This window comes from Macaca thibetana, chromosome 1 (assembly GCF_024542745.1).
Source record: "Macaca thibetana thibetana isolate TM-01 chromosome 1, ASM2454274v1, whole genome shotgun sequence".
Lineage (NCBI taxonomy): Eukaryota > Metazoa > Chordata > Mammalia > Primates > Cercopithecidae > Macaca > Macaca thibetana.
This window is the reverse complement of record NC_065578.1, coordinates 20,033,995-20,045,153: the sequence shown is the minus strand read 5'-3', so window position 1 is coordinate 20,045,153 and position 11,159 is coordinate 20,033,995. Positions and strand designations below refer to the sequence as shown.

Genomic DNA, 11,159 nt, shown 5'->3' with positions numbered 1-11,159 from the left:
TCTTTTTTATGCAGTCATCTTCTGATGGACACTTAGGTTGATTCCATATTTTTCCTATTGTGCAAGGTGGGCATTTTTGAGGAAAGAGGCTTACTTTGTTGCCTTCTGCCTTTGCTTTGTCATATGGATTGATTGTATTTGAATCTGAATTGGGCATTAGAAAACACTGTTAAAGCATATTAGTCTGTTGTAGAACTAAAAATGTGAGGGCATTTGAAACTTGTGAGTGTATCACTCATTTTTGCATGTGTATATCATTTTGTCTCACAGAAAATGTGTATTTTTATCTTGTGTAGAAATAACAGTGTAGTCAGCAGCCATTGTTGCATAGGCTGTGGCAATATTGTTTTGGTTTTTTGTTTGTATGTTTCTAAACTTATACACCGGATATGTTTCTGGGTAAACTTAAATATGACTGGTAGGAAATCAGTTAGCAATATGTGCTGACTTGTGTCTGAGTTCATAGAAAATCAGAGCCAGAACAAGGGGTTTTCTGGCTAAGCTCTTTGAGACTAATGTTTCTGAATTTGTTAAAAATCTAATATAGGTCAGGTGTGGTGGCTCATGCCTGTAATCCCAGAAATTTGGGAGGCCAAGGCGAGAGGATTACTTGAATCCAGGATTTTGAGACTAGCCTGGGCAACATAGGGAGACACCACCTCTACCAAAAAATTTAAAGATTAGCTGAGCATGATGGTGCACACCTGTAGGCCCAGCTACTCTGGAGACTGAGGTGAGAAGATCACTTGAGCTCAGGAGGTTGAGGCTGCAGTCAACTGTGATCAGACCACTATACTCCAAAAACAAAACAAAATCTAATGTAATGGTTTCTAGTTGTGTACATTCAGAGATACTAATTGCAAAGATTCAATGATAAAGATAGTATAGTCTTGCAGTTCTAAAATCCCAAGAGCTTGGAAAACTATTCTTTTTCTTGCATTGGTAAATTTCTGGACAGAAGGGTAGAAGTTTGAATATTCATATATTTTGCTGTAGAGATATTAATGTGTTTGATTAAGGGTGCTGCCTAGATTCTGCTAGGGGTGTTAGGTAGTATACATAAGCACTGTGTTTGCGCTCTAGTAGTGGAAAAATTCTTGATTTCCAATAGGGTTTTTGGACCTGAATTAACAGCCAGCATTAAGTAGAGTTGAAACAGAGTTTAAAATTGGTTAGTTTTATTTCCTTAGATCTCAATGGTAAAAGGTAAGGAGAGTAAAGAAAGAATTGCCCAGGTGAATGTTTGGGCTCGAGGGATCCTGCCATCACAGCTTTCTTAGTGGCTGGAACTACAGGTATGCACCACTGTGCCAGGCTCTTTTTAAAAATAGGTTATTTTTTCTTTTGTAGGGGCTATTTACAAAAAGATCCTGGCTTTTTTTTTTTTTTTAAATATATATTTATAGAGACAGGGTCTCTTGTGGGCTGGGCTGGAGCTGGTTTGTTTAAATTGGATTTTTTTAATTTTTGAAAAACATATTCGTGTGGTTCAGAAGTAATATTAAAAGACTGTAGCTATGGTCAGGTGTGGTGACTCGTGTCTGTAATCCTAGCACTTTGGGAGGCTGAGGTGGGCGGATTGCCTGAGCTCAGGAGTTCGAGACCAGCCTGGGCACCATGGCAAAGCCCCGTCTCTACTAAATATACAAAAAATTAGCCAGCTGTGGTAGTGCATGCCTGTAGTCTCAGCTACTTGGGAGACTGAGTCACAGGAGGCTGAGTCATGAGAATCGCTTGAACCTGGAAGGCAGAGGTTGCAGTGAGCTGAGATTGTGCCACTGAACTCCAGCCTGGGTGACAGAGCTAGACTCTGTCTCAAAAAATAAAAAACTAAAAAAAGAAGACTATAGCTATTTCCAGAGTAACTGTATTTTAAAAAGTACATCTTTTGAGAAATTATGTTCGGCATCTTTGTGAAATAGTGTATAGTTTAGTAATTCTGCCATTATTTTATGTATTATAGAAGTTAACTTCCTTTTTTATTGTCAGAACTATGTAGAAATAAGAAGTAAAGAAAGCATAAATTGACATCGACATATTTGCCTAAATAATAAATAATATAGAAAAAGACCCTTTGCATTATTTTTTTTATCTCCTGATACTAGTTGCTTATTTTACCTGTAAATCAGTATTTATTTGATGACATTGGTATCCTTGATCTTCCTTTCAATGAGGAAATGATAACCTGAGTCTTTCACTTTAAGAATATTGCTTTTGCTGAACATTAGGGCAGTAGTTTTTCTTGTAGTGGAGTGGGGCAAGGTTTAGGAATGTTCAGCTGGGAATTATAAATGACTTTAGTATTTTGTTAGACTGAAAAACAATTTCTGTTTATTTTCACTTCTTGTTTTTACTTTGTGAAAATGCACCTTTTAAGGAGGTACTGACTATAAACAACTCCAGTGCCAGATATGATTGCCATTGATCAAGAGGGTTTATTTTGAAGAGAGTTCATCCTTCATGAAGTTTCATAAACATTTGTTCTTTAAAATGTATTGGAGCTCTCTTTTCTGCATAAGTGGGAAACATATCATTAATACATATCATGTAACCTCCTCATGGATTCTTGGACTTCTCTGATGAAATTTAGTCTCTGCAAGTGTATTTGCCTAGTTGGTATTTGTTGTAACATGTATGTAGTGAGTACTTTAATAATCAGAGTCTGTTGTGCTTCAGTAATCTTTAACCATCAAATTGTATTTATTTATGAAATTTGCCTTGTATTATTCTACTAGAAAAAGAAAGTGGAGAATTTGAAATTTTTTACATTTATATTTCTACTTAGAGTCTTAATTCAGTATTGCATACCATCTATATAATCTTACTAATAGTTTTGCTTGTATTTCCTAATGATATAAATTACAGCAATTTGAAATACAGAAATATCAAGTGGATGTACTACTGTATTTCAGTCATGGATTTAAAAAAATCAGCATGTTCTGGATTATTGTATGTGCATGTTACACTGCTCAATTATTGAATTAGAATTTTAAGTAGCACTATGAAAAGCTGTTTGGCCTGTATCTTGAGCTCAGAGAGAAAGAAACATCCAGTGATTTATGCTTGGAGATACAGAGTTTGGTGAGAACTGGTAATAAGCACGATGGCAGGCAGAATTAGGAAGGAAGTATGTGGTAGTGTACAAAGTTTTACGGGGGTCATTTCTTTGAATTCAAATTCTGTGGAAAATTTCTGGCAGTTCCTGTCTCATACTGATTTATTTAGGCTTTTTTTTTTGGTAGAGAGGTGTGCTAATTGCAACTGGTTAAACTCCTGTGCTCAAGTGATCCTACCACCTCAGCCTCCCGAGTAGCTGAGACTACAGGTGCTGGCAGCCACACTCGGCTAATTTAGTAGAGACGAGGTCTTGCTGTGTTGCCCAGGCTTGTCTCGAACTCTTGCAAGGGGTTTAAGTAATTCTCTCAATTTGACCTCCAAAAGTGTTGGGATTATAGGCTTGAGCCACTGCACCCAGCCAGTTATTTTTAGTAGAAAATAAAGGTGGCAGAATCTCATCATGGGCCTCAAGTTTGGACACTTACTGTATAGTTGTGTTTGTTTTGAGATTCCATGGAATGTTTATCATGGGAAGGCTTTTGAAGAGATTGATATAGTCATTTTAGGACGTTTGAAGTATTTTATTTTTTAGTTTTGGTGGAGAAGTATATAACTTACTAATTGGGTGAAAGTGCTTAGGTCGTTGGTGGAAATTTGTGGTGGCAGTTGTCTCTTAACTATTAAGCATCCATTTTTGAATTCTCTTATCCTTAACTCGCTCTTCTAGAATTCCTAGAGGACCTGTGCAACAGCCTCTTGAGGATCGAATCTTCACTCCCACTGTCTCAGCAGTCTACAGCACGGTGAGTGTCTGCAGCTTGTCAAATTGTGTGTGTGCTTTTGTGTGTGAATCCTTGGTATTAATTATAGGCAGTGTTTGATTGATACATGACAAATTTTCGGCAAAAAGTTCAATAAAATTCTGAATAGAATGAGATGTATGTAATAGGATAAGGTGAATAGGCTCTTTCCCCATCATCTTAATCTAAGAAATGGAGTGAAACAAATACTATGTTAAGATAGAGAGACTTGCCGGGTGCGGTGGCTCACGCCTGTAATCCCAGCACTTTGGGAGGCTGAGACGGGCGGATCACGAGGTCAGGAGATCGAGACCATCCTGGCTAACACGGTGAAACCCTGTCTCTACTAAAAATACAAAAAATTAGCCGGGCATGGTGGCGGGCGCCTGTAGTCCCAGCTACTCGGGAGGTGGAGCTTGCAGTGAGCCGAGATCGCGCCACTGCGCTCCAAACTGGGCAACAAAGCGAGACTCCGTCTCAAAAAAAACAAAAAAACAAACAAAACAAAACAAAACAACAACAACAAAAAGATAGACTTATTTTTCCTTTCTGTAAATATTAACCTCTGGCCTTATAATAATAATAATTATTATTATTTTTTTTTTTTTTTTGAGACGGAGTCTTGCTCTGTCCCCCAGGCTGGAGTGCAATGGCGCGATCTCCGCTCACTGCAAGCTCCGCCTCCCGGGATCCCGCCATTCTTCTGCCTCAGCCTCCTGAGTAGCTGGGACTACAGGCGCCCGCCATCTCGCCCGGCTAATTTTTTTGTATTTTTAGTAGAGACGGGGTTTCACCGTGTTAGCCAGGATGGTCTCGATCTCCTGACCTTGTGATCCGCCCACCTCGGCCTCCCAAAGTGCTGGGATTACAGGCGTGAGCCACCGCGCCCGGCTATTATTATTATTATTTTTATTATTTTCGAGATGGAGTTTCACTGTGTCACCCAGGCTGGAGTGCAGTGGTATGATCTTGGCTTATTGCAACCTCCGCCTCCTGGGTTCAAGCGATTCTCCCTCCTCAGCCTCCCAGTAACTGGGACTACAGGCACGTGCCACCACACCGGGCTAATTCTTGTATTTTTAGTACAGGTGGGGTTTCACCATGGTGGCCAGGCTGGTCTCAAACTCCTGACCTCAGGTGATCTGCCCACCTTGGCCTCCTAACGTGCTGGGATTACAGGCAGCTTTGTATTCTTTTTGCACTCTGAGTTTTATTTTCTTTCTGGATTTTTTTTCTTAAAAATTTCACCAGTTTTATGTTTTCTAAACTTTAAATTTTTAAAATTTTACTTTTTATTCTCCTTGATTATGTATTTTCAAAATGCTGAAAGTTTAGAAGAGTGAACACTTTTTTTAAAAATTTGAGATGGAGATTTGCTCTTGTTGCCCAGGCTGGAATGTAATGGTGCGATCTCGGCTCACTGCAACCTCTGCCTTCCCAGTTCAAGCGATTCATCTGCCTCAGCCTCCGAAGTAGCTGGGATTATAGGCATGTGCCACCACGCCTTGCTAATTTTGTACTTTTAGTAGAGACAGAGTTTCACCATGTTGGTTAGGCTGGTCTTGAACTCCTGACCTCAAGTGATCCACCGCCTCAGCTCCTCAAAGTGCTGGAATTATAGGTGTGAGCCACTGTGCCCGGCTGTGAACACCGTTTTTAACAGAAGGAAATTTAATTTTTTTTTCATTTTTAAAAGATCAGGTCTCACTCTGTCACCCAGGCTGGAGTGCAGTGGCATGATTATGGATTACTGCGCCTTGAACTCCTGGCCTCAAGTTATCCTCCTGCCTCAGCCTCTCAAGTAATTGGGACTACAGTCACATTGCTCTGTGCATGCTAATTAAAATAATTTTTTGGCTGGGCAAGATGGCTCACGCCTGTAATCCCAGCACTTTGGGAGGCCAAGGTGGGTGGATCACGAGGTCAGGAGATCGAGACCATCTGGCTAACACAGTGAAACCCCGTCTCTACTAAAAATACAAAAAATTAGCTGGGCGTGGTGGCGGGCGCCTGTAGTCCCAGCTACTTCGGAGGCTGAGGCAGGAGAATGGCGTGAACCCAGCAGGCGGAGCTTGCAGTGAGCCGAGATTGCGCCACTGCACTCCAGCCTGGGCAACAGAGCGAGACTCCGTCTCAAAAAAAAAAAAAAAATTATATTTTGGCAGAGGCAGGGTCTTACGATGTTGCTCAGGCTGGTCAGACTCCCAAACTCAAGCAGTCCGCCTGCCTCCACCTCCCAAAGTGCTGGGATTATAGACATGAGCCATTATGCCCAGCCCCTTTAATTTTTTATATTAGATGATTCAAATTCATAAATGAAGGGAAAATAATTATTTTGAGGATTCTTACTTGGTTGAGCAGGCTGGTTTCAGGTTCCTGGGCTCAAGTGATCCATCCACCTTGGCCTCCCAAAGTGCTGGGATTACAGGCGTGAGCCACCATGCCTAGCCATATGAAAGAAAATTTAAAAGTTAGAGGATGAAGGTAACAATATTAGAAGTAAGTTTTAGGTGTTTTACAGCGAGCCTAAGATAATTTAGGGGAATTAGGGAGTGAAACCTATCTTTTAAATATTTCGACTCAACATACCATTAGATAGAATGCCTTAAAAGGACTCACAGTCTACTGAGGGAGATAAGAAAATAAATAATTCTAATATAAAGTGATATGATAGAGAAGTGATTCATATGGTTTTGGGTTATGAATCACTTTTAGAATCTGAAAATAGTTTTAATGTTCTCTCTTTCAAGAGGAACATATATTCAGTGTTTACATATAATTTCAGAATTTCCCAGATGTCCATCAGGCCATTTCTTTTTTTTGAGATGGAATCTCACTCTGTCGCCCAGGCTAGAGTGCAGGGGCTCGATCTCGGCTCACTACAGCCTCCACCTCCTGGTTCAAGTGATTCTCCTGCCTCAGCCTTCCGAGTAGCTGGGATTACAGGTGCGCATCACCACACCTGGCTAATTTTTGTATTTTTAGTAAAGATGGGGTTTCACCATATTGGCCAGGCTGGTCTCAAACTCCTGACCTCCAGTGATCCACCCACCTCGGCCTCCCAGTGTTCTGGGATTACAGGTGTGAGACCCTGCGCTCCACCTCATCAGGCCATTTCTTTTTTTTTTTTTTTTTGAGACGGAGTCTCACGCTGTTGCCCAGGCTGGAGTGCAGTGGCGCGATCTCGGCTCACTGCAAGCTCCGCCTCCCGGGTTCCCGCCATTCTCCTGCCTCAGCCTCCTGAGTAGCTGGGACTACAGGCGCCCGCCACCGCGCCTGGCTAATTTTTTGTATTTTTAGTAGAGACGGGGTTTCACTGTGGTCTCGATCTCCTGACCTTGTGATCCGCCCGCCTCGGCCTCCCAAAGTGCTGGGATTACAGGCTTGAGCCACCGCGTCCGGCCTCATCAGGCCATTTCTAAGCTCCAGATTAAGAACCTTTGACGGGTGACAGGAACATGTTAATTGCATGCGAAAGGAAGAGGTGACTGCATTCAGAAAGTGACACTTAAAGCAGAAGATGCAAGACTTCTGTAGGTAGAGAAGGGAAGGCAAAGCCTTCTAGGAAGTGAAGATTCAGACGCGTGGTTAACGGAGTGGCCAGTAGTCAGTTCACTGTGACATAATATGAAGTGAAATAAAGAGTATGTAGGTTGGTTGGGGGGTGGGGGTTTAAGCTGACCTTTGTATATTTGCAAATTAACTAAGCATGGTGGCATGTACCTGTGGTCCCAGGTACTTTAGAGGCTGAGGCAAGGGGATCACTTGAGGCCAGGAGTTCAAGGCTCAGTGAGCTTTGATCAAACCTCTATGCTCCAGCCTGGGTGACAGAGTGAGACCTTCAACAAAAAAAAGAGTATCATGCAGGTAATGGATAGGATGATAGTTTTTCTTGGTTTGTCTGAAACAAGGCTCAGTAACACCTATTGTAGATCAATTTATTATTTCTGCAGCCCTATTCACTCTTAGAATTGACCCAGTTTCTATTATAAATTATCTGGTCACCCTAATCATTAGGAATCTTCAATTCATTGAAAAATAACATTTTGAATAACACATTGAAAAATAACCTTTGGGCCCAGGGTGGTGGCTTACTTCTGTAATCCTGGGGCTTTGGGAGGCCAAGGCGAGTGGATCACAAGGTCAGGAGATCGAGACCATTCTGGCCAACATAGTGAAACCTCGTCTCTACTATTAATACAAAAATTAGCTGGGTGTGGTGGTGTGAACCTGTAGTCCCAGCTACTCGGGAGACTGAGGCAGGAGAATAGGTTAAATCTGGGAGGCAGAGGTTACAGTGAGCCAAGATCGTGCCACTGCACTCCAGCCTGGCGCCAGAGCGAGACTGTGTCTCAAAAGAAAAGAAAAGAAAAGAAAAATAACCTTTGGCTGATTGTGCTGTCTCCTACCTGTAATCCCAGCAGTAGGGGAGGCCAAGGCGGGAGGATTGCTTGAACCCAGTAGTTTGATACCAGCCTGTGCAACATAATGAGACCCCATCTCAATAAAAAATAAAAAAAACTAGCCAGTCATGGTGATGTGAGCCTGTAATTTTAGGTAGTTGGGAGACTGAGGCAGGAGAATCACTTGAGCCCAGGAGGTCGAGGCTGCAGTGCGATATCTGATTGTGCCTCTGCGTTCCAGTCTGGGCAGTAGAGCAAGACCCTGTGTCTTAAGAAAAAAAAGAAAACTTAAAATATTTTTTTTCTGGCACAACCTTCCTCTAGGTCTTAGTTTTTTATGGTTTTTAAAAAAAGTACTATGCAAAAGAATAGCATCATTGTCAGAATCCCTCTTAAAATACGATGTTTTCTAATTACCTAAGTGTACTTTCACCATTTAAATATTATTTTTAAACTAAGATAAGTGAAAGAAAATGAAAACTTTTAGTAATCCTGAGTGATTTATAGAGACAAATACTATAACCATTTTGGGGGTATAGTTTAGTTTGTCTTTCTTGTCTGTTTTGTAGGCCCTATGCTTTATCTTGTCACTTTATCTCATATCAGCTTTTTGTATGCCATTCCTTAGATAACAGTTCTTAAATAATAAGTGGTTATATATTGTTTATTATAGAATTTAATCACTCAGCATTGAATACTTAAGCTTAAGCTTTTACTGTGTGTCATGCAGTGGTCTAGGTGTTCAGGATATGGTAATGGAGCAACACAGACCCTCAGCCCTCATGGATATTACATCTTTATGGTATAAGAAGACAGCAAACAAATATATATATACAGTTTCCTATTGGGTTGTAATAAGTAGCTTGATGAGAATAAAGCAGGATACTGGTCATTCTACCTTAACTAATTATCTCAGGGAAAGTCTCTCTGAAAAGGTGGCAATTAAGCTGAAAGTGAAGATTTCTAGGGAAAAAAAGCATTTGTGGTAGAAGGAACAGCAGTGCAGACGCCCAGAGATAGTAGTGAGCTCAATGTAGTCTTAGAAATGGAAGAAAGCCAGTGTGGCTGGAATGGAGAGAGGTTGGATTTGAGACATCAGATTATGTGGACTGGTTTGGTTTGGCTCTGTGTCCTTACTCAAATCTCATGTGGAATTGTAATCCCCAACATGTCCGGAGGGACCTGGTGGGAGGTGATTGGATCATGGGGGCGGATTTTCCCCGTGCTGTTCTTGTGATAGTGAATGAGTTCTCCTGAGATCTGATGGTTTAAAGGTGCGGCGCTTCCCCCCTTGCTTTCTCTCTCTCTCTCCTGCCACCATGTAAGACATGCCTTGCTTCCTCTTTATTTTCCACCATTATTGTAAGTTTCTTGGGGCCTCCCCAGCCATGTGGAACTGTGAGTCAGTTAAACCTCTTTTTTTTTTCCTTTTTCTTTTTTCTTAATAAATTACGCAGTCTCAGGTAGTTCTCTGTAGCAGTGTGAGAGTGGACTAATACATGGACATTACAGACCATAGTAAAGATTTTGGATTTTAATCTAGATACACTAGAAAGGCAGTGGAGGATTCAGAGCAGTAGATGTGAATTTACTTTTAGAAGGTCAATGTGGCTGCTGTATGGAGAATAGACTGTGTGATGTGGACATGTGGTGGTGATTGAAGTGGGAGTAAGGAGAAGTAAAGTGAGTAGAATATGTTGATGTCTTGGATGTGGGATGTGAGAGAAAAGAGTAAAGGTGGTGTCATAGATCTTGGTTTGGACAACTCAGTAGTCCTGTTTGTGGAGATGAATACTGAATGAGGAACAAGTATTTTGTTGAAAAAACCTTAGTTATAAAACCTCATAAATGAGGACATATAATTCTGTACATTTATTACTTTGGAGAATAGATCATCAAAATCCTGTGAGCAACAGCACACTGCCTCTCATGTAGTTTACATGAAATATTTGAATCTAAGCTTTTGAATGTGTTTTTTGAGTTTGATCTAATTTGATTTTTACTATTTAAAACTACTGTCATATTTGTAGTCCTTTGATCAGTTTTAAAAAATCGAGACCAGGCATGGTGGCTCACACCTGTAATCCCAGCACTTTGGGAGGCTGAGGTGGGTGGATCACTTGAGCTCAGGAGTTTGAGACCAGTCTGGGCAACATGATGAAACCCCGTCTCTATTAGAAAAAAAAAAAAAGTGTGTGTGTGGCTGAGTGTGGTGGCTGACACATGTAATCCTAGCACTTTGGCATGCCAAGGTGGGAGGACTGCTCGAGCCCGGGAACTTGAGACCAGCCTGGGAGACAGAATGAAACCATCATCTGCAAAAAAAAAAAAAAGAAAAAAAAAAAGAAAAAAAAATGTTTGTGTATATATTATATTTTATGCCTATTCTGGAAGAAAGGATTTTAGGGAGCTAGAAGTTACCTTAAAGTATGATAGTCTTTACTTTTTATTTATTTATTTATTTGACAGAGTCTCACTCTGTCGCCCAGGTCAGAGTGTACTGGCATAATTACAGCTCATCGAAGCCTTGAACTCCTGAGTTCAAATGAACCTCCCATCTCAGCTTCCTAAATAGCTGAGTAACTAGGATTGGAGGCACAAGCCACCGTACCCAGCTAATGTTTTATACTTTTTAAGAGAGGCAGAGCCTTGCTGTGTTGCCCTGGCTGGTCTCAAACTCCTGGCTTCAATTGATCCTCTCGCCTCAGCCACTCAAGTGCTGGGATTATGGTGTGAGCTGCTTCATCCTGCTGGTTTCCCCTTTTTTGTTGTTGTTTTTTGTTTGTTTTTAGGTGGAACCTTACTCTGTCACCCAGGCTAGAGTGCAGTGATGCATTCTTGGTTCACTGAAACCTCCATCTCTGGGGTTCAAGTGATTCTCCTGCCTCATCCTCCTGAG

General features: G+C 41.2%; 1 protein-coding gene across 21 annotated transcripts in view; it reads left to right on the top strand.

Moving 5' to 3' along the window:
* Nucleotides 1-11,159, top strand: part of EIF4G3 (eukaryotic translation initiation factor 4 gamma 3) — a 374,608-nt gene that overhangs the window by 91,759 nt on the left and 271,690 nt on the right. For 20 of the 21 annotated variants that reach the window (XM_050789766.1, XM_050789763.1, XM_050789769.1 and 17 more), the window contains one exon: nucleotides 3,785-3,860. The exons of the other annotated variant lie outside the window; for it this stretch is intronic. Coding sequence is in view for 14 of the 20 variants with exons in the window: in XM_050789758.1 (XP_050645715.1) it covers nucleotides 3,785-3,860 (76 nt within the window). In the remaining 6 variants the exon portion in view is untranslated. The remainder of the gene's footprint in view (nucleotides 1-3,784; nucleotides 3,861-11,159) is intronic. 21 annotated transcript variants of the gene reach the window in all.